The 23,121-nt window shown below is 49.1% G+C and overlaps 1 protein-coding gene across 2 annotated transcripts; it reads right to left on the bottom strand.

Annotated features, from left to right (window-relative positions):
* Nucleotides 1–981: 981 nt before the first annotated feature.
* On the bottom strand, nucleotides 982–21,721 carry SCN2B (sodium voltage-gated channel beta subunit 2). 2 transcript variants are annotated; one of them, XM_090266018.1, is made up of 5 exons: nucleotides 21,637–21,721; nucleotides 14,130–14,296; nucleotides 13,613–13,823; nucleotides 12,761–12,928; nucleotides 982–1,041 (listed from the first exon to the last, which is right to left on the bottom strand). In XM_090266018.1, the coding sequence occupies exons 1-5, from the start codon at nucleotides 21,704–21,706 to the stop codon at nucleotides 1,016–1,018; spliced, it is 642 nt and encodes a 213-aa protein (XP_090122144.1). In that variant the 5' UTR covers nucleotides 21,707–21,721; the 3' UTR covers nucleotides 982–1,015. The 2 variants fall into 2 exon arrangements, with proteins under 2 accessions (XP_090122144.1, XP_090122143.1); XM_090266017.1 differs by lacking the exon at nucleotides 982–1,041 and having other exon boundaries at nucleotides 10,631–12,928.
* Nucleotides 21,722–23,121: the final 1,400 nt, after the last annotated feature.

Consider the following 23,121-nt stretch of genomic DNA (forward strand, 5'->3'; position numbering starts at 1 on the left):
AGCCGCCCGCGTCTTCCCATGCGCCGCACTGCCAATTAGAATAGTTTGGGGGAGAGTAGAGGTGGAGCTTTCCCGGTGATAGAAGGCTGAGTTGTGCTTTGCGGAGCTTGGTTAGGTTGGCGGCTTCCCTCCCGGGGCTGCGAAGGGACCCCTCGGATGTCTGCAGCTGGCACTGCTGCAGCCGGCGGGCGTTTTCGGTCTTGCCCCCCGCGGCGGGGCGGAACCGTGCTCCAGGAGCCGAGCTCCCAACTGCACGCTGCCCCGGCCCGCCGCCTCCCAATCACTCCCATGTCTTCACTGACTCTGGAAATCATGATGCTCCTGGTTAGGGAATTAGGCCGGACGTCCCCGATCCGCTCCCTGCTTTACCCTCCCGCGGCACCCCTACTTCTCATTTTCCCACTTAGGAGGTCCCTCTCAGACTCCACCCTTTCATCCTCCTTCAAAAGTTTCTTCGGTCTCCAGACCCCGGGAAGCCTCCCTCGGCTCTGTTTCGGGTTCTCGGCTTGGGAGTCAGTGGGTCAGCCAGGTCAGAGGGCTGAAGTGAGACTGCCAAAATGCAAGCCTTTTTTCCAGTCTTGAGTTCAAAAGGAGGAATGCTTCTGGGAGTAGTTTGGTGGCTAACGTCTGATAGCCTCCCCCTTCCTCAACCATCTAAACTTCCTCCCTCTACCACAGATCCCGCATGACTTCCTGGCTCTCCGTTCTTTTTCATGTAAGGAAGCTGGTTCAAACTTGAAAACCTGCTCCTATTTCAAGGTCTGACCCCTGCTCTAGCCCCTCCCCCACCTCCAACGGCTTCCCTCCACCCACTTTCTTAACCTGGGGTCCCTGGCGGGCTTCAGAGAGACCCCTTGAGGTTGTATGGGAAATGCTGCACGCGTGTTTGTTTTTTCCTGGAGAGGGACTCACTGCCTTTCCTCCCTATAGCTGTGACAGTATAGAGGCTCTGGAATCAAGCACTGGAGAGTCAAATTCTAGCTCCAGCATTTATTATGCTATGACCTTGAGCAAGTTATGCAACTTCTGCAGAAGCCTCATCTGTAAATAATGAAAAGAATGATATTTATTTACTGGGATTGTTAAGAGCAATGGTACCCTTAGATCTGGGCAACAGGGGCCTCAGCCCAGGGCTCCTGAGTTCAGAGGGCCTCATTTTGGCCCTCCCCTTGCCATGCTCTTCCTCACTGGAAAAGGGGTTCATGGGACAGGAGGAAGGGTGGTTCATGCATCTCCTCTTCCAGGCCATGCTCCAGTATCCTCTCAGGAGCTGACTGACCATGCAGATGTGCACTCACAGGCAAAGGGCAGCTGTTTGCAGGGGGTGGGAACTAGAGGGAATGGGACATGCAGGCAGAGCATTCCCTGGCATGCTTGAGAGTACCTGTGCCTCGGGACCAGATAAAAATAGACTAAGTGATGGTTTTTGGACCTAGTCTCAAAATTAAGACCAAGGAAAATTAATCAAAGGGGGAGGGGATAATAGGTAAATTTTAACACTTTGTTGTCTTAATTTATAACATATTTAGACATATATGGAATTTCCATTTGTACACTTACCCTAGGTCTTGCAAACATCAGACACGGACCTGGCTATTGACACTGACTGAGGTATTATTGCATGTAAAAGTGCTTAGCAGAGTGCTAGGCATGGGGTAAATCCACAGTACATTTTAGCTGTTACTATTCTCAAAGAGGCTTGTGGCCCCAATAGGCTAAGTCTCTTTCCATCTCCAGGTTTGCACACTCACTCTGTCCTTTCCTGGGGAGTTCCTGACACTAGATCAACAGGCCCTGGCATACACTCTGCCCACTTTATTTTTATAGCAGAGGTCATGTTTCTCAGAGCAGGAGGCTGAGGTGAGACAGGAAGTGAGCCAAAAGGGAAGGAAAGTGACCCCGGCCCTGAGAAGGAGGAAGGGAGGAAACGGAGCTCCCTGAATATCTTTAGATTCTGGTGACAGGAAAAGGAGCCAGTTTCCTCTGTGCCCTCTACCCTCCTTGTCACCTCACTGTTCACCAATTCTTAGAACCAGACGGGTCCTTGGAACACCGACACACCTCACAGATGAAGAAACAGGTCCAAAGTGGTCAAATGTGTGGCTCAAGGTTACAGAGAAAATGACTCTTAAAGCCAGGATTAGGACCTCTCCTGTTATCTGCTCTGCACCACTGAACCCCCAGCTCTCCTCTAAAGAACATCAGGAGGGCTCTACAGCTGGGGAAACGCTTGAGAAGTACATTAGCAGCAGGATGATTTTTGCATTTGTAGAGCACTTTCCTCAAAAATTCTGAAAACACTAGTCTATTGATCAAGACTGGAGGATCCTCCTGAGGGCATCAGGGGAGAGGGTGCCAGCAGAGAGGCAACAAAAGGTGATTTCCTTCTCTTCTGCCTTTTGAAACTATCTCTTTGAGGAACCTGCCTGATTTATCCCCTCATGAGCCCCCAGTCTCTGGGTACAGATGGTAAGAGTTGCTTGGGCACCTTGATCCCTTTCCCTCCTTCTGCTGAAACTCCCTTGAGGGTGGGGGTGGTGGCCTGGTTACAGCCCTCAGTTGCACCCTGACAATCTTGATTCTTGGTGATAGGATAATGCACACTCAGGTCTTAGTGAAAGTGTCTCAGAAATACCCTGGGGAGCAAGTTTTCAAGGATGCAGAGAGGGATCGAGCCCATGCCAAGGAACTGACAGGGAGCTCAGGCTGGAGAAGACAGGGCCTAGATTTAAGGGGAAGGAGATTATTTTCTTGGGGGAGGGAGGTCATGTAGGTTCTTTGCTGCAATTTGTCCAGCAGTCCTGAGACCAAGTAATGCCCTCAGTTCCTGCCCTCCAGGGAGCTGGTTTGGAGCTAGAAGGGAGCAGGGAGTGTGGGGAGGGGGGCAGGGGGAGCAGGGTGCAGTCAGTGTGTGATAGGGAAGTGGGACCAGCAGTAATGGGAGAAGAGCTCCAGCTCCTGGCCTATAGGAGATGCTCTTACATGGACTTACCCATGGGGACAGTGCCCTCTTCTACTATGGTGGGGAGATAAAAGGTTCCTTCTCCTGGCAGTTACCAGAAAGCCAGCCAAGCCCCCAGCAGAGGAGGAAGGGAAAGGGAGAACTCTAATGAGGTGTTCTGAGCTATTTTGAGAGGAGTTCCTCCTAAGTAACAAGAGTCTGGCAGAGAGCCTCCTCTCCTCTGGCTCCCCATTGCCCTTGCCGATGCCTGCTTCTCCCCCTCCTCCCCCACAAGCCCTAGCGGATCCTGGCTCCTGTCAGGGCATTGCAGTAAAAACCTGACTGGGCTCTAAGAAGCAGAGAAAACAGGATCTTTGGGGAGCCCCCACCCCAACCCTACCCCACCAACCTCACTGCTCCTCTTCCACCAGCCAGCCTAGATAAACACCTGGAGCTGCTTCCCCTCTCCACCATTCCTGAGCTATCCTCTGGTTGGTTATAATCAGGGCCCAACCTCAGGATGGTGGGACTGCAGAAACTGAGGTTTTCTGCATGCATGAACTTAAAGTTAAATGCCCCCAAATCCTCTGCTTTTCAGTTTGGGGCTGCTGGGTACTATCGGGAATAACTTTTGGGAACCTCCTGCTAATGCACCTATGTCTATTCCCTGCCCATCCTTACTCACCGATTTTTCTCTCCAGCTCAAGTGCCTGCTTGCCCTCAACTACAGTCCCTGCATCTATAGAAGTTTGGCAGGTACCAAGGGGGTTAACAGGACAGCATGCACCCAAGCAACCAGCAGGCATGTGGCTTAGCAGGTTCATCGTGGAACTGGTAGTGACCAGTTGCCCACTGTTTCCCAGCCCACCTCAAATCAGTAAGTTGGAGTAAAGATAAACCTTTGCTCCTGAACCCTCCTCACTCATCTCAACTTTCAAAGGGTTTGGGGTACAGGCAGGTAGGCAGCTAACCTCCTCCACCTCTCTCTTCCTCTTTTTCTGCTTTCTGCCTCATTGTGTCCAAACATCCTTTCAGGTAAAGGGAGGTGGGGAGTCCAAAACAGATGAGCTCATTGGGAGGAGGAGGGCAGGTGGAGGAAAGAGCTGAAATATCCTGACCAAGGAGATCATCACTGGAGAGTCCCAAGCTGGAGAGGGGCATGTGCTAACTTTCAGGAACAGGTGTCTGCTTCCCTACTGCAGCTCAGAGGTGGGGTGAATCATGGGCATCTCTTTGTTCTGGGCCACATGGGGTGGGATATGAAGTCCCAAGGCAGGGTCTTAGCCATCCTACCCAGCATCCCAGAGCTGTGTTTACCTCTCTGCTGCATAGGTTATCATGCCCCCTGCCCTTGCATCAAGGGACAATAGGGGCTCAGGAGGGCTGAGGGTTAGAGGCATTGCAAAGGCTTGTCATTCAGCATGGGTGCCCATGGGACTGCCTTGTCAGATGGATGGAGATGTCCTCCTAGAACCCAAGACCCAGTCCTGCCCCTGAACTGGGCACTGAGAGGACTGTAAAATGGTATGCAGTACCAGACAGACTCCCTGAATTATCTGGCTCCAACTCCTATGAACATTTTAGTGCAGGAGCAGTGGATCTTGCAAAGTGAGGAGAGAGGGAGTATCTGGAGTAGGAGAGGAGATATGGCAGGGGGAGAAGGAAGGGGAGAAATGGAGAAGCTGAAAGAGGGGGGAAGAATGGAAGCAGAGGAGCATCTCCTTGGAGCGAAGGGTAACTTGGAGAAGTTGAAGTATGACAAAGGCCAAGGAGGAGGGGTAGGGACAGAAAGACAACTGGTTTTCAGAAGCCAAGAGAGAAGAAAGTGGCCAGCAGAGGTCAGAGCTGTTTGCATAGAGCTTTGGGGTCAAGAGCCAGGGTGGAATACTAAGGGCCTGCCTCTACTTCCAAACATTCTCACCTTTACCATGTTGTCCACAGTCATTTTGAGGTTAGCTACAAGTCACTTTCCACCACCATCTCTTGAGTCTGTGGGCTACAAGAGGCCAGTCCACAGCCCTTTCTCACAGTATGGTATGACAGCTTTGGTGTCACACCGCCCTGAGTTTGAATTCTCTGCTATTTTCTAGCCATGTCACATTGTATGTACACATACTTAATACAGCAGAACCTTGGTCTCCTCATCTGTAAAAGTGAGAAAAGAATGCATATTTGGGAAGTTATCCTGAGGATTAAATCAGCTGATATACATAGAATATTTAGTTCAGTACCAGGCACTCAATACATGATGGCTATTCTTATTGGTAACCAACTCTCTTTCATCACCACCCCTGCCCCCACCCCCACACACCCTCCAAGCCCTTTCAGGCTGAATATGAACCCATCCCACAGCCCTTCCCAGCAATGTCTGATGGTGAAGGGCCCACATGGTGTGTGCATACTACAGGGCAGGAATGAGGAGGTAGAAGGCTTGGGCAAAGCTGAGAGGGTGAAGGGAGGAGAAGGCCAAGAGAACTGTCACTTTCTATCTATAGTCTTGACTGTAAGGACAGGGGAAGTTTTGCTCTGGCTGGAGGGCCAAGGATGAAAGTCAGACTTGGCCTGATATTTGGAAAGAAGTTCCTGAGGGTGGTGCCTAGCTCCTAATTTCCACCCTCCCCGGCCTGATTCTCACTGTGGATTAGGCTTGTCACTTCTCCTCTCCCCACCATAGATAAATTGGGTAAACATGAATAGGGTAAAGGGGTACCAATGTACAGAGGTGTCCTGGGGAAGTACATGACTGAGTAAGAAGGCAGAGGGACAGGTGCATCTGTTGTATTTATCTGTAGGCAAACAATAGTTAATCCTACTTTTATCATTTGAATTCTAAAATGAGAACTGCAGAAGGCCATTGTCAGTAAATTTAGAAGGCATCTAAAAGTATGTCCTGACATATGAATATTCTCAACAACACTCCTAAGCCATGCTTGAATACCTTCCGGAATGAGGATCTCATTTACTGCAGAGAAACTCAACCCTCTGCACAGCTCTGACTTATAGTCAATCAATACATCTCTGTCCGCCAGCCCTAATGTTTCGCCTTGGGGCAAAATGGGACACGTCTAATCTCTCTCTCCTGTGGCTACAGCCCCAGCCACTGTTTTAGCTGACAGCCAGGATGCACATTTCCCCTCCTGGTGGATCAAACCCCCTTGATCTGCCCATGCTCCCACAGGAGTGACTCTCAGTCTGTTGAAGCAAACAGTTCCTAGTCCCTATGTCACCTGTTTAAAGGGAATTTGTCCCAGTTGAGAAGCAGAGGCAGCTGTGGTTGGGATAAAGGTGACTTTGTCTTAGTTATAAGGGAAAGCCCATCCCATGGTTCCCAAGTAGCCAAGCCGAGTGTATAGTGTCCACTTGACCCTTTCCCTAGCTAGCACCTCCTGGACTCTCAAGGTCATTTTGCCAGAGAAAAGGAAAAGCTGCTTTTCTAAGCTACCCACTCCAGCATAACTACTCTCCCATGCCCCTCTCATCTATTCCTATCCCTTCTATCCCCAGTCTTTCTCCGTTTTCTAGCCAAAGCTCTCCACAGCTCTGCAGGGAAGTGGGCCCTAGGCTAGGCCAGGCTAATCTATTTTAGGACCAAATCTACATGCATGTCAAGGTGCCAGGATGTAATTCTCAGCTGAGCTTCCTTCTCTAAGGCCTTCTGGAGCTTTATCCACTGGGTGGCCAAGCCTGTCTCCCAAAAATGGTTAATGCCCTGACATTAGCATAGTAGCAGGCAGCCAGGAGTGACTAACTAGAACACGAATGGGCTTCAGGGTGAGGGGTCAGTGGGGAGCAACGACACAGGGCAATCTGAGAAGACTTCCTGCAGAGCCCTGCCAGCACAGACCTCCTGGAGCCCCCAAAATGCCAATAAAGGAGGGCAGGAGACCTAGGAGGACTCCTGCTGCTGTGCATCCAGCTGCCCAGCTCACATCCCACCAGGCACCACCCCAGCCTCCTCTCTCCTGAAGTTTCTTAGATACTACCCAGACTCCTGCAAGATGAGAAGAAAACAACTGGCCTAAGAGGGACCCCTATAGAGACCAGTCACACTGTTGGGTATGGGAATGGGACTCTGGAACTTGGAGTTAATAGACATATCTTCTTGCCTGTGAACATCAGGTCTGCCAAGTAAAGGCCTTTACTTGGGGAAGAGAGACTTGGGTTCCAGCCTAGGCTCTGTCATTAGCCAACTGTGTGACTTAGGGAGTATCGCTTTCTCTCTCTGAACCTCAACTTTAAAAACTGAGCCCTCACTGAAAGCATGGAGGCCTTTTCTAGTTAAACTCAGGCCATGAGGGCCAGTCAGAAGCTTGAGCTGATGTATGCTAAGCTATGTGCTAGGCCCAGACCAGGTGTGAGCTGTGGAAAGAACAGCTGATTTGGAACCTGATGTCGATTCTGTCTTTGTCCTTGACTTATCATGTGGGTTTAAGCAAGTCATTTCCTGTTCTAGTCCTCAGTTTTCCCTTTAGGAAAATCAGGAGGCTTGGCTAGGTAATCCCTGGGACCCCTCTCATCTCTGATGTTATAAAGATCTACTTTCCCACCCCACTGCTTTTGGGCCTCAAGACCTGTCTTAGGGACTCTGAAAGCCTGGGAGTACAGATTCCTATTCCAGGGCAGCAAGTCATGAGCAGGCCAATGGCTCCGCCTGAGCCCTGCAGAGGACACCAGTGGGAAGCAAAGGAGCAGTGGAATTGAGAGACTCTTGCACAGGCATCTCCACCTCAGTTGGGGGACGCAAAAAGCCAATGACCAATGCGGAGCCCTAGAGTGGGATCTAGCCTTTCTCCCACAAGGCAGCTCATTCTACAACCGGAACTACTCCTCCATGCCCCAAGCAGGCTGGATCAAAGGACATTAATTTATGGGAGATGCCTGAGCCAAATCCAACCCTCCCTGAAGCCAGGCCAGCTTCAATGTGAGCTCCCACGTGTTCTGGGAGAAAAGCTATAGAATGAGAAAGGTGCTGTCTCTACCCCAGAAGGAACCAGCAAGAATTCCCAGTGCCTTTGGTTGTTCAGTCTATGTCCCCTGGTTCAGTTTCCCTATTCAGCAGTAAAGCACCCTCTCCAACATCCCATTTTTGGACGGCTTCAGAGGAGAGACACCCTGTTAAACCAAGGTAACTTTGATTCTGTTAAATACCAGCCACCACTGTTTATGGCTGCCTTTTCCTGTCTGGCTTCTCTCTTGGAAGCAGTAGCAATTCTTGCAGGCATTAGGACTATCAGTGTCTGAATCCTCCTGGAATATTCTAACCACTGGCAAAGGTCTCTAAGTCACCAGGGAGCAAACAGAAGTGACAAAGCAGGGGGAATGTAGGAACCAACCATTTCAGCATTACCTTGCCATTCAGGAAGTTGAGACTTTTCTTATCTGGCAGGTGTGTGAGTGTGAGTGTGTATGTTTGTGCATGAGACAAAAATACAAGGAGATATAAAAAGAGGGACCAAGAGAGAAAAAAAAAACCAAGTGCGTCTGCAGTAGTGAAGCCCCTAGGCCAGGGATTACTTTTGGTCCTGAACGTAGGGCTGATTCAGTGGATATAGCAGGATGCAGATGGAACGTGAACAACCTGACTCTTCCCCCAGCCATCCTTGGTTGTGAAGTTGCACAAGGGTAAACTCTAATCAGCTGTCATCTATTTTCCCCCAAGTCCAGAACAGGCAAAAGAGATGTCTGCCTAGTTAGACATGGCTTAGAAACAGGGCAGGAAGGGTGACCCATCTGTTTTCAGAGAGAAGAGACAACATCAGTGTAACACTTAGTCCTGGGAGGCTTAAAAGATTGTCATCGTCCCAGAAATAACCAAGAGACCTCAAGAAGTAGCTTTTCAACCACCCTGTCCCCAGGCTGTTTCTGGGAGTCTCCCAGGATTCTGGGAAGGCAAAGGGGAAGAGATGAAACATGTCAACAAAAATGGACAAGAACCTCATCCTTGGTGGGGATCTGGCAATATCAATGGTTTTATCAGGAAAGGAGCACCAAGGGTCCCTGTTAGGATCCTGGCAAAGCCTCAACTTACCCCGCTCTGCACCCTGAAAAAATCCACACTCAAGGCAACTTCAGGAAAGACCATCTGTTTATTATAGCAATAGATCCAATCAAGAAGACAAACTGCAAAAGAAACTCAGTCTGCTCCAAAAAGCAGACACATCACAGCAGTTGGGCCACAGAGGACCATTTAAGTTTCTCTCCCACCACCTCTTCCAACACCTTGTAGCACATAAAACCTTGAGGGTGCATAAGTAGTTAACTAAACTACTCCAAGTGCACAAAAAGCAATACAAACATTTCATAATTTGACTTTGGTGAATCAACTCAAAACATTGAGAAATAATTGTTTCCCTCCCCAATGTATCTTTTGGGGTGGATGCAGTGAGATGTTTTATATTTGTATATATAATATGCCTATACCTATATATAGACTGTGTACAAATGCATCAGCAAGCTTTAATAAAGGAAGACATCAGCAAGAGGCACAGCAAGAGACACAGGCTGTCTATCCTTAAGATATAAGTAGGAAGAAAATTTCTTGATTCATCACCCACTGCAACTACACCAAGCTATTTGCATGGCCTGGGACTATCCTTTGGGCCTGGCCAGTATTTTCAATTGTCCATCCGCTTAACCTGACCTTGTAAATACTTACCAGCCCAACCTCCCCAAGGAGAGTCACAGGGAAAAATATGGACCCAATCAGCTTTTCCTTTGTATTAATTGAGAATAAATGTAATTAGGTAATTAGTCTATATCTGCGGGGCAGATATTTCCAAAGCCAGTTCCAAGGCACCTCAAGGCATTTCAATCCTGAATAATTGTGCTTTGTTCTTGAAAGCTAAATTCCATGGGTTGGCCAGCCCACCTCTCTTTACAACGGCCCTTAATTAGAAAGAATGGACTGATAGGGGGTTCTGAGAGAGCAGGAAGGGGGAGGGCAGTTGAGAAAAGCAGCAGACTGAACACAGCAGAGTGCAATGATGAGAACATGCAGCCAGAGTCGGGCTTGAACCCCACAGTGCAGAAAAAGAAACAGCTTGCTTGTATAAACTAGAAAGCAAGATAGAGAGCTGCAGCTGCGGAAACATCTCAGGCTTTCCCACCTCTATTCACAAAAGCACTATTTTGTTCTCCACCTCATTGCCCTGGGGAAGGCAGCTCTATGAGACTTCTGGAGGGGAGTCTAAGGGGCTTGAGAAAGAAGTGCAGATGAGGGTGGGCACCTGGGGCAAAGTGGTTTCTGGCCCATCCTCATATGCTTGGGCACCTAAGCCCATGGAGAGGACTTGCCCTCTCTAGGCCCCACTGGATCAGGGCATAGAAGAGAAGGAACCTAGAAGTCTTGCACTACTTTACAGAGAGTTAGCATTTCTTAGAATAAATCTAGGGAATCTTACAAATGTTATGAGTCCTGAAAAAAGAAAGGTCCACAGCCAGCATCAGCACAGATCCTCACTCATCCCAGGAGTGGAGGGCACTTGAGAGGTTGCCAAAAAGTGCTACCTGCAAACTGCAGAAGTGTACTACAAACACCCTCGGTTTTAGCTGGCATGAGCTGTCAGCACCCACCTCTCCCCTCTCAGCTGGCTGGCTTGAAAGATAGGTGATGCCTGCCTGCCCCAGGCATTCTAGTGGCGTAGCTGAACCCCTGTGGCAGTGTGCTGATTGGCAGTTAGGTACTGAGTTAGAATTTCTGGGTGGGCTGGGCCCACCCCTCCCAGGAGCTATGTGGCTGGCTGGCCACCCCCACTAGGCCTGGCCTCTTTCACTCTCTTCCCTTGTTGTATCTTCCTCCTTCCTTTCCATTCTTTCCTCCCAGGGCTCAGATTCTGCAATCTCTTCCTTCTTCCCTAAATCCAGCCCTGGAAGCAGTGACTGCACAAATGGGATTAGAAACACCAAAAAAAATTAGTCTTGGTCCCCACATGGCTGGTTTGGCAGTTCCCAACTCTGTTATGGCTTTGTGTACATCCCCAGCACCTGACACAGTGCCTGGCACACAGGAGATGCTCCGAAATGAATGTTGAGTTTAAGTAAATTAAACTGAATCTCGCCTATGCTCACTCCCCAAATTGACCATCTAATTGGCAGAGGCAGAGAATGGTCCCTGAGACTGTCACTGTCCTGTCTCCACCCCCTTCCCCCAGATTCATTCCTGCCCTGAGCTCTGACTCCCTGAGCCTGGGCAGGACTTGAGCTCCTGGAAAGCTGGGAAGAGGCTTGGCCTGGGGCAGGGGATGGGGCATTGCCAGCATCCCTGCCCTCATTGCCATCATTCCATCCCTGCCTCAGTTGTAGCCTGGGGAGGCTGGGCTCCTGCAAGATGAGCAGGGCTAGATGAGTATACCTCCCTCCCCTCACCTCCCTCCCTACCTACCAGTCCACAGAGGCCCCTCCCACCAGGACAACTACTGATCTGTTCATTCGAACTGGAGCCTGAGGAGTCAGAAAAGAGGACAAGACCCTCAATTTCTGTCAGTTTTAATCTCAGCTTCCCCATCTATGGTATGAGTGACTTGGCTTGTTGATCTCTGAGGGTCTTTAAGGTAGTGTTCTTCATGTCAGCAGTTTGGCTCTCTGTCTCTCTCCCTCTCTTGAGATTTCCTCTTAATTGTGAGTAAAATGGCAGTGAATGTTGGCTCCCCACAAATCCTACTTTCTTCCCCACAAGGGCATTTCTGGGTTGGAGAGGGTGTGACATGGCTCCAGATGTGGCATGGCTGCAGCATCTCCCCTCACGCTCCCCTTAGTGCATTCCCTTCCCTGGTCTCTAGTCAGAAGTCATATGAACACTGCTGAGGGAGACTGGGAAAGTCTGAACGGAAGCTCCGAATGAGGCCCCCACTCTGCACATCAGCTTCTCTGCCTGCAGCCTCGAGTTCTCCTCACCTCTGCACCGTGGCCGCTCCCAGCCCAGACCAATGCTGGTTCTGTTAGAAAAGGCAGTCTGCAGCAAACTCACTTCACAATGGAGCCCCACCCCGGCAGTCCCTTGGCTGATGGAAATTTGTTTCCTGTTGGTGGGCAGCTGTGGTGGAAAATGACCTGGACAGCACAGCTCCCCCATGACCCAGCTCAGCTCTTCAGTGCCACTGGCACCAGAAATCCCAAGGGATCAACGGCTGACAGAAAGCCACAGGCTCCTGGGGTAGCAGCCATCAAAGGAGAAGAAGGTGAAAGCAGAGCTCCCTAGACCAAGGCTCAGCTACATTTGCCTCCGGTCTCGGCTTTCCTTCAATGCCCAGAAAGTGCACAGTTGTCCCTTTAATATGCCTCACCCTCAAGTTAAAGGAACCCATCATTACTCCCAGCCTGACAAGGCTTCCCTGGACTGGGAGCAGAGCAATGTCCCACCCACAAGTCCTCTCTGAAGCTGCCACCAGATGTGGCCACACACTGAGCAGGCTGGACAGCTGACCCTCTCCTCCACCACTGCCCACCCTGGGCCCTTCTCCCTGGGACCTTCACATGTGCCTCCTGGCTTGTCTCAGGGACTAACAGTTTTGAATCCACCTCTCCCTCACCCAGGGCCCACACATGCCATACACCATGGCAGGCTTCTCAAATTAAAGAGAGGTGGGTTACTCTTGGTGCAGGGTGGGTGATATGAAGCAGAGGGTTCAGGAGGCACCAGGTTGGTGCTGGGATCCTGGTTCAAGAGAAGCACATCAGAGAGGGCAGGCAGGGGCACACTGTACAAGGCAGAGTGGAAGAAAGACAGGGCATGAGGGGGACCACAGGGAGGAAGACAGGGCATGAGGAGAGGTGCAGGACCAACCGCCTGTTACTTGGCGCCACCGTCAGCATTGCCCTCACCGTCTGTCTTGCCCTCCTCCTCTGTCTTCAGGTCATCCGTGCTCAGTTTCTGCTCTTTTTTCCTCCTCACACACTTCACTATCATCAGCACCAAGATGACCACAGCCAGGAACCCCCCCACAGAGGCACCCACGATCACTGCCACTGTGGAATCCCGCTCAGGGGGCTCTGCAGAGGGAAAAGAAACAGACCCAGTGAACACCAGGGCTGGAAAAGGGAGCCTGCCCACTGTCCCCTGCTCCCACAGTATGTGTGGGGTTCTCCTGACTTTACTCTCCTCCACAGAAAGAACTTCAGGCAAAGCCAAATATCAACGCAGGCCTTTTATCCCACCCTACCCCAAAATCCCAAGATGCCTTAAAGCCCCAGGGGAGGGCAGTATAATGCAATATTTAAAAGCATGAATTTTGAGATCAAATGGACCCAAAACTGAGTCCTGATTGTGTTATTTATTAATTGTGTGATCTTAGATAACATCTTCTCTAAGCTTCAGTTTCCTCATTTGTAAAATAACAGTACCTCCCTGATAGGGTTTTATGAGGTTGAAATAAGTAATGCATATAGAGTTTAGTCCTGTAACTAAGCATCATAAGCACCCAAAAAATGAACACTACTATAATTATTAAGATTGTGAGCATGGCTGAGCTCATACAGACTCCTACACATGTTCCCGGTCCTTAAGGGCTGGAAGGCTGAAAACAGATGCTCTGTACCCTCCATTCAGGAGGATAGAGCCTCTCCCAAGAAACCCTGCGCTAATGCCACTGGAGAGCAGTTGTACAAAGTCTCTGGCCAGGAGTGGTCAGAGGTCCCCCCTGCAGTCATGCTCCCCTCTGCCTGCCTGCTCCTCACCTTCCATGAGGACCTGCAGGTAGATCCTGCCATGGCCACGGTGGCGGTCGGGCGGGTTCATGATGTAGCAGTTATACAGGCCTTCATCCTCGAGCTGCACATTTTTCAGCGTCACTGACACATCATATTTGCTGGGGTTCCCTGAGAACTCCACCCGGTCTCGGAACCGCTCCAGCTTCAGGTTAATAATCTTCATGCGGAACTGGAGGAACTGGAGGTGGGCAAGGGACAAGGTGGGGGACTGGGTGAGCAAGGAGCTGCAAGGAAAGTGGGATACCCCTCCTCCCATGCATTCTTTTGCCCGGAAGACAGATAGTTACCTGCAGACCTCCACCACCCTCCCCAGGGCCACCCAGGTATGACAACACCCCTTCTGCCAAAGCTCTCTGGAGCAAACAGCCCACCAGGGTATCACAGGGTGCTGTTACAGTGTAGGGGTAAGTGGCGGAAAAGGTGGGCCTCGTGCTGCAGAGGCTCCTGCCCCCTTTACCAACCCCACCTCCACCCCAGGACTCACCATCTCCTCAGAGCAGTTACTACACTCCTGGTAAGTCCAGTTCAGGGAGAACTGTTTATGGTTCACTGTGTAGCAGGAGTTGAAGGTGCAGGCCAGTCGGGCATCAGAGCCATTGAGCACATTGAGGGTAGTAGGTACTGTGACTTCCATGCTGTGTCCTGGTGGCACTGTGGACAAAGCCACAAGCTAGTGAATATTCTGGCTGAGAGGGTTGGGGAGAGCCAAGCCTGCTGTATCTGGTGAGAAGCAGAGCAGAGCTATGGCTGAGGACTGGGCCCCTTATGGCTGAAATTAGCCAGGGGACAAGGTGGGATGGGCAAAGTGCATGAGGGGTAACTTATGTTACCCTGGGGGTAAAATGGAGAGCAGAACAAGGCTGAGGTAGAGAGAGACCAAATCATCTGTCAAGCCAGGGACAGACAAATGGCCCCAAGCCTTTCTCAGTCCCATTATAGGGCAGCCCCACGCCCTGGCCATCCCACTCCAGTCTGCTAGCTGAAGACCTTGGGAAAATATTTTCACTGAGCCGGCTTCAGTTTCCCGTGTCCTCTCCACCACATTCAACCATCTCTGTTGAGCCAAAGCCCTTTCAGCTAAAGGGGCATTGTCACCAATGGGGCAGACAGTACTGAGCACTGAGGACAAATTGGGATTCAGAAGGTCTCACACTCCATACCCCAGGGCCAGAGCAGTGCCCAGTCCAGCTCCTTTACCATCCCCAGGTCTCAAGCAGGCAGGAGAGGGCAAATAAGCAGTGGGAGGGAAGAGGTGCCTCAGAAGACAAGACACAATTCCAAGGGACCAACTAATCAGCCTACAAGGACAAGAGTCCTTTTGGAGATTTTGGGCCTGGAAACGCTAGAGCAAAAAAACCAATCAGGCTGAAAGGGTAGCAGGGTGGGAACAGCAGATTTCTGTGGAATTCTATAAGGAGTATCAGACTTGGTCCAAGAGACCTGGTATGGGACTGAGAAAATCCCATGCCACTCTGACATGCTAAGCAGGGCAGAGACTAGGGTGAGGCAGTAAGCCAAAGCCCCTCCAGCTAAAGCTGCAGTGCCCTCCTGGGACAGAAAGCCTGCAGCACAAACTTGGAGGGGACACCCATTCTCAAGGTAATGCAATACCTTCTTAAATTTTGTACCCAGGTAACTCACTTGCCTTACCCTAATCCTGGTTTTAATTCTAAGATTCTCTGCCAAGATTGTCAAAGTCTCATCCCCAAAGATAAATTTATTTATAGAGGAAAAACAGCAATGTTCAGCATCAATCATTCATTCACTCATTTACCAAATATTTATAAACTTCCTACTACGTTCTCAATCTAGGCCCTGGGGGATATTGTTGTAAACCAGACAGGCAGAGTTTCTGCAATATAAAGCTTGTTTTCTAGGGAGGGGATACAAATTAACAAGGAAAGAAGAGAATAATGTGACTTTAGGTACTGATACACGGCAAGCGTTGTAAGAAATAAAGCAAGGTATGTTTTATATCAGAGGTCAGGGAAGACTGCTTTGAGCAGATGACATGCAGGCAGCTCCTGATTAAAGTGAGGAAGTGAGCCCTTTGAGATTTTGAATCAAGTTCCAAGGCAACAGAACATCAAAAGGGAAGTCACAGTGGCTGGAGTGAGCTTCATGTGTCTAAGGCACAAGGAATAAAGTGATCAAGAGGGCAAATGATGAGATCTGAGGTCCCAGAGTCAGGCAGGGACCAAGACCAGGGTCTGTGGTCCAGAACACAAACTTAGCATCTAATTTCTCTGAGTGACACAGGAAATCGCCAGGGGCTGGGAGGAGGGGCAACCAGGAAGCTGCCCAGGCAAGAACTGTTCCTGTCTCTACAGAAATAGCATAGACATAGAGATCTGACTAAATGTGGGTTCAATCCCAGCTCTGCCTTCAATCAGTTGCGAGACCATGGGCAAGATCCTTCACCCTCTAAACCTCAGTCCCCTCCTCTTCAGAATGCAGCTGATTACTCCACCTCCCGGGTTTGTTATGATAATTAGATAAGACAAAATATATAAAGCAGAGTGCACAGTCTGCCTGACAGTAAGTGCTCAGCAATTGGGAGCTCTCATCGTAAATTCTCCTCCAGTCCCACTCACCTAGACAGGAAGGGCTCTGGGGAAGTGTCCTGGTAGAGGGCACCTCAGAGCATGGCCCCTACAGGACTTCATTTTCAAACTGTTCTGTTGTGCAAAGCTGCAAGGGCCCCACCGCACTGCAGCCTGGAAGTGGGGATACCAGGTCCTTCTGCTCAGCCCTGCACTTAGGATGAGTGGCCAGCCCAGTAGACGGGACTTAAGAACAGGAGACGCTCTAAACTGCTGGCCCCAGAGGTCATAATGAAGCCTTAGATGGAGGGCTAGGCATGCAGACCCACCTGCAAGGCCAAGTCTCCCAGGTTTGTGCTGAAATTCTTATCAGGAGAGTATAAACTGGGGAGGCTGAGGGGACCCGCCAAGAAGAACAAAGCCCGATTCCCCTCTCCGCCATATTCATTCATAGCCATTGTAAAAGCACCTGGCACAGTTCCAGGCAAGGAGGTGTTCAGAAAATGAAATCACCACCCCTCGCTCTGCAGAGGCAGGGAAATCTGCAGAGGAGCCTGGCAGGCCTTGTCCTGAGCTTACCTCATCTCCCAGGAACTCCCTGACTCTCTCACACTTTCCCCTGAAAGGGTCTGCTACCTTCCCAGGGCCCCCAGGAAAGGAGCCTCCAAGTATCACCAGGAAGTAGGTACTGTAAATATGGCCGAATTATCCTTGTCCTCTGTCTTTTCCTAGCCCACGACATTATTCCAATTAGAACTTGAACCCCATGAGGCAGCACCCTTCATATTGAAGAAGACAGCACCCTGCTGCATAGGAGGGCAGAGACACGGGGAGCAAGGGTCCTTTTGCGGCAGGCAGGAGGAGGTGCAGACAAAGAGGTGCAATGTAGGGTCCTTCCTCTGATTCCCTGACATTGGGGTCCTGCAGGAAGCACTAGGTGGAATATGCATGCCCTCTACTGGTCAGAGAGGCCCACAGCCAAGTCCCAACTGTAGAGTAAAGAAATAGGGAGTCACCAAATCAGAGGAAGCCGGGGGTAGGGGGTGAGGGGGTGGCAGAGGGTGGGAGGTTGGGGGGGGGGGCGGTGGCAGTGCGGCTCAGGAATTGGAGATCTAGGCCCTTTGTCTTACCAATGGGGAAAGTGAGGCCCTGAGAAAGAGACACACAGAGTATGGGGCAAGCTGGGGCCAGAACCATGGTTTCTGACTCCTAGTCCATGACACCTCACCTGATTCTCAGGCTCAAGGTAAGGGCCTCAGGCCTTTCACCCATCCAGGGCATCATTGAAAACAAGGAAACCATCCCAACCAGGTCAGAGATGTAAGCAAAATCTTGATCTCTTAATGAATTCTGCAGCTTCAGGAAAGAAAGGAATCCACAACTAGGGCTACAAAAGGATGTGTTATAAGCACTGTTTAAGCACTCTATAGCTATTACCTCATTAATACTCATAATAACACTACCACACCCCCACCTTTCCATTGAGGAAATTAAGGACAAAGCCGTTAAATGAATAGTCCAAGTTGACAAGTGGCAAAGTTAGATTGGAACCCGGGATGCCAGGTTCTAGACAGAAGGTTGAGGGATTGAGGCTGGGTGGGGATGTGATTGTTTTTCAAGGTGTCCCAGGGACCAGATCTCCTGCTGTCTACACAGTAGGTCCAGCCACTGCCTCTGGGCAGGCTTGCCAGAGAGGAATGGTTCTATTTAAAGGAACTTCCATACAAAGGGAGCCCATAGTCTTCCTGGTTGACTGTTTGGGACCAGATCTGGGGCCTGGGTCTTCTCCTGATTTCCAACTCACAGGAAGGAAGTGATGATCAACAGGGGTGCAGTAAGGATGTAGCTTTTGATCTTAGTTACAAAACCTCACTAGGGCCAGGCCTTCCCATTTTCTCCAAGGTGCATCTGGATCCTCAGGCCCATGTCATCCACTGTTTTCACTGGCCCATCCTGTAGCAATCACAAAAATTTTCTCATCTCCTGAGGCAGATTTAACGACAGGCGCACTGAGCATGCACCCTGAGCCCCAACTTCTGAAGGGCCCTGCAAAACCATGTATTTTTAATTTCCCCATCTCTCTCTTTTTTATGGGGCCCAATATTTTCTTCTGTGCCCGGGGCCTCAGCTGACCTTAATCCACCTCTGCTGGTCTCCTGCCAAACACTACCTCCTGCAGAGACTAGAAGTTAATTCTCTTCACTCCTCTTTCCAATCCTGTAGCAAACTATGACGTAGGTTTATTTTCTTCTTGGTTAAAAAATGAGAGAGAGTCAAAGCAGAGAAACTGTCTTTAAGACCTTCTGGACCTCCCTGTCTCCTGGGGCAGCTCCCGGCCTCTCAGGGGAGTGTAAAACCCAACCCCTGCCTCTTACACTGTCTTACCATTCAGACCCACACCCTCACCCCAGGTCTCCCTCAAGGCCCAGTCCACCCTCATGCAGCCATGACAGCAATTCACCCCAAACCTCCACGGGCTTCCTGTTGCTCTCACGATCAAGTGAGGCTCCCGTGAGTGGCTTCCAAGCCCTTTGCACTCTGGGACCAGCCTCCATTCTCATGTCCTGTCCTGCCAGCTTTCACCCCTTCTGTGCTTCCTCCATTTCAGTGACCCCAGAGTTCTTACTTTCCTGAAAACACCACCTTCTTTCACAACATAACACATGTTTTTGCCTCCAGTTGGAAAGCTAGTTCACCCTTCTGCACCTGTGGTCCTTCCACTTATACTGCAGATGCCAGCTCATAAGATATCACCTGACAGCAGCCCAGTGCTGGTGCCCTTTCCCCAGCTCTGTTCTACTGCTTCCACATGGCTGGGAGTCAGAACAGCATAGTGGCCCAGACCAGAGATCTTAGTGCCCTGATCTGATCTTAGGCAACACATTTAACCTCCCAGCACTGCAGTTTCCTCACCTGTGAAATGGGGGACAATAATAGGAGCTCCATTCTCAGCTGTTGTGAGGATTAAATAACTTATGAGTGTATAAAGCTCATAGCAGTGCCTGGTACATAGTCAGTCCAGGACAAAGTTTAGCTGCTACTATTATCATTATTATTGTTGTTATCAGAGCATATTCGATGCTGGTTTGCTACTATTTTTTATGTGCCTGCATTTCTCCAGAGGATCTGAGGAACTGATTCTTATTCATCCTGGTATCCTTGGACCCAGAACAGTGTGTGCCACTCCAAAGAAATCTGTAGAAGGAAGGAAAGGCATTGCCCCCCACCCCACTGTGTCTGGGTCCCAGCAGCAGATATGTTCAACGGGCCTGAGTGAAGACAAGACTCCACTTCTAGGCCTTGCCCAACATAACCCAGACTTTGGTAACCAGGCCAGTGACCACAGAGCCAGTGGTCTTGAGAAAAACTCTGGGGAAGCCCAATCATTTGGATCGTTTCTAGCTAAAAACTAGTCTCCCATGCCTTTGTTATGTGTACAGAAGATTGCCCAGCTTGTCCCCTTTTCCAGCTTCATAGTCATCCTCACAAACTCAGTCCCTGACAGTGACCTCCCTTGTCACTTGTAGCGTCCCTCCATCTTGAGGGACTATAACCCCCAAAGTTCCATTGCACACCTCAGCCCTCAGCCTTGGAGTGCCAGGGCAGGCCTCATCACAGCACCATGAATTCATGTTCAGTGTCTCCCTTCCTGAATCCTCTCCCCACCCAGGTTTGCAGAGGCTTTAGCTTCTTCCCATCACCACGTCATAGTCCCCATATCCTAACCTCCTCACCCCAAAATCTCTCTCTCCCTAAGCCACATCCTACTCCCGTTTCCTGAGCCCCTTCACTTAAATAAGGCTCTCACAAAGCTGCCTCCCTCCCACAGGAAGCTCCCCCTTACTCCAGATGGAGGTCACCTGTTCTCCATCCCCAACTTTTTGTGTGAAATTGAGATTCTTCGATCCATTATGTTAATACAGCAGTAACATTTCTTGAACATTGGGGGCAGTAGAATTCAACGGTTAAGAACATGAGGCAGGCAGATAAACAGGTGTTCAAATCTCAGCTCACCTTAAACTCATTTGACCTTATTGGGCAAGTTACTTAACTTCTTTGTACCTGTTTCCTCACCTGTAACATGAGGATAATAACAGTATCTACCTCATATAATTACCAACTACCATGAGGACAAAACAAGCTGTGTAGCACCTGGGCACGTGAAATCCTTTCATAAAGGTTATTACCTATTACTGCACACTGAACTCACATATGCCAGACTCACAAAAACCCCAGCAGTAGGTACTCTCCAGTTTACCCATGAAAGAACTGAAGCTGAGAGGAGCTGGGTAAGTTGCTTATGGATATGAAATAAATGACAAAGGTGGCCTTCAACACAGATCAGATTCCAAGGCTCATGCTCTTTTGTCCTGCCACACATTCCTGCTCTGTTGTTAATACGTCCAGTAACTCAGCAAAGCTAATGAGTCTTACATGCAGGTGTCCAGAGGCTCTGTACTGCCTCTGTCTAGCACTCCTGCCAAATACCCAGCATAGCATACCAGAGACAGAGAGAGACTTTGTGATGGGGAGTATTCCTACTGATAATCCTTGGACTTCACTGTTAACTGCTACACCAGCAATGAATAAGTTTAAGAGCAAGAATGAAACTACCTATAAAGCAATCTTGCATATAATTCTCTAGTCCACCTACCCACCAAAAAGTCCATGAATTGTCAAATACAAAATTAACATGTGGATCACTTGACAGGGCAGTCTGCAAGGCAAGGCTGGGCTGGACATTTCTGAGACATGGTCTTAAAGGGCCACAACTTCACTGGCCCATGGTTTCCTTTGTTTTTTCCTGACCCCTTCACCTGACCCCCTTCCCACACTCCATGTGGCCCAAGCCGGAGGTGCCTTCTCCATCAGTGCCTGTGGCTGCAAGTCTCCTCAAAATCCAGAGATCATTCCTCCAGCTTCCCATCCACTGTCCAAGAAATTACAAAAAATCAGTGACACAGGTTTCCAGGAAGCCAGATCCAGATTCAATTTTCTGCCCCTGCCAACTACCCTGCACAGTGTTTCCGAATATACTAAATTCATCAGATTCCAAGGATCAAATTTCACAAAAGAAGCCCTTTAAAGGAGCATTAAGTCTCAGGACTCCACATTTGCAGCAGCGTTTTAAAAAACCCGTAGAGACTCTGTGGGTGGATCTACCTGCCAGCCCCCTCAACACACATATAGGTCCACTTAAAGGCAATCCAAACAAAAACCACCTCCCTTGACAACTGTCATCCCCAAACAACACTGAGCATTGCTGTGCCAAGCAGTCCAGCGTCATGCAGTCCCCAGCAGTGTCTCCCCAGTTCTGGTTCCTTTCTTCCCAAGGACACCGAAGAGAAGCTCCAGCCACGTCTTCTTTCCTGCCCCTGCCCCATCCTCTTCCAGGTGTGGCTGCCCTTCTGGACCCTCAGAAGCATGCAGATGCACAGTCTAACTTACCCAAAGAGAGAAAGAGACTGAGCCCCGTGAGGATGAAGGCAGGGCGAGGTAGCCAAGCATCTTTGTGCATTTTCAGAGACTGAGATGTTAGGATATGGAAGAGGGGCCAAGTGCTACAAGGGAGGAATTGTTAGGTGCTAAAAACTTCAAAGACACATACAACATTAAGGAAGCTTTATTTCCATCTCTCTAATATGGCCGGCCTGTATGTTGCTGCTGAAAAGAAAAAGGGAGTGTGTAAAGGAGGGAGAAAAAAAAGGGGGTGGGGGGGGGGGATGGGGTAAATTTTGTGGTTGTTGGATTTCAAAAAGCAGGTGGGAGGGTATGAAAAGTCTTTCTGAAAAGAAAGATGCCCAGAAATTTTTGCCCTCAAAAACAAGAACTAAAGTAAATCCTGCCTTTCTTCTTAACTTGAATCATTGTTGGGCTTTGAAAGCTGTTAAAGGAGCCCATTTATTTCAAAGCTGCTGTAAGGGTGAAGGGACCCTTTTTGTCATTTAAAAACACCCCAAAACGAGGTACTTGTTTTTATGTTATTTAGAAAGAGTTCAGGGAAGTGAGTCAGGAGACTTTTAGGATGTAAGGACTGCTTAATTTTTCTAGCATTTTCACTGAAAATAGAATATGTCAAAGCAGGACAGTGTAAAAATACCCAAGAGATTTTATAGTCAAATCTAATGAGAATTAAATCAACAACGAGATATTTTTGAGACAATTGGAAATAAATAAATATGAACTGGGTGTTAGATTATATTAATGAAAATTTCTTAATTTTGTTGGGTGTGATAAAAATATTGTGGCCGTCTTCTTTAACAACTTAATCTATTATACACACCAGAGTGTTTACAGGTGAAATGATATGATGGCTGGAAAGTGCTTTAAAATAGTCTAGGATGAAAAAAATAAGGCAGGGGAGGTAGGTGTTATTGATTGTTGAAAAAGAAAAAAAATAGGCTAAATCACAAGTAGGAGATCTTGAGGTGGAGTACCAAGGAGGCCCTAAGCAGAGAAGGTGACACCCACTCTTCTGGGAAGACATTTAGGTAGAACACAGGTTTTCATGTAGCAATTGAATGCATTTTTGATGGATCATTGATGCACCAAAGAGGTTGCAACTAATATTTTTGAGTATTAATACTGTACCATGCACCTTTTACAAGCAACTCTTCAACTTGTAATCCTGGTATAGGCGATTTTATTATTATTGTTATTGCTGCTGTTGTTGTTGTTGTTTCTATTATTGCAAGTGAAGAAACAGGTTGACAGGTCTTAACTACCCAATTTTATATACATATGGTAGTTAAGGGCAGACTCAGAGCCAGGATTCAAACTGAGTCTGTGTGAAACACTGGGTGTTTCCGGTATTTCATGTTCCCTATCACAAAGGGGAGACCTTCCCTCCAGTTGTAAAGACTAGCATAGATAAGCAAGGGGCTTCTGCCTGTGATATAAAAGAAGGTGCTAAGGGGCAGGACATGGAGGAAC

Source organism: Furipterus horrens, unplaced genomic scaffold, assembly GCF_987537825.1.
Source record: "Furipterus horrens unplaced genomic scaffold, mFurHor1.1.pri manual_scaffold_2, whole genome shotgun sequence".
Classification (NCBI taxonomy): Eukaryota; Metazoa; Chordata; class Mammalia; order Chiroptera; family Furipteridae; genus Furipterus; species Furipterus horrens.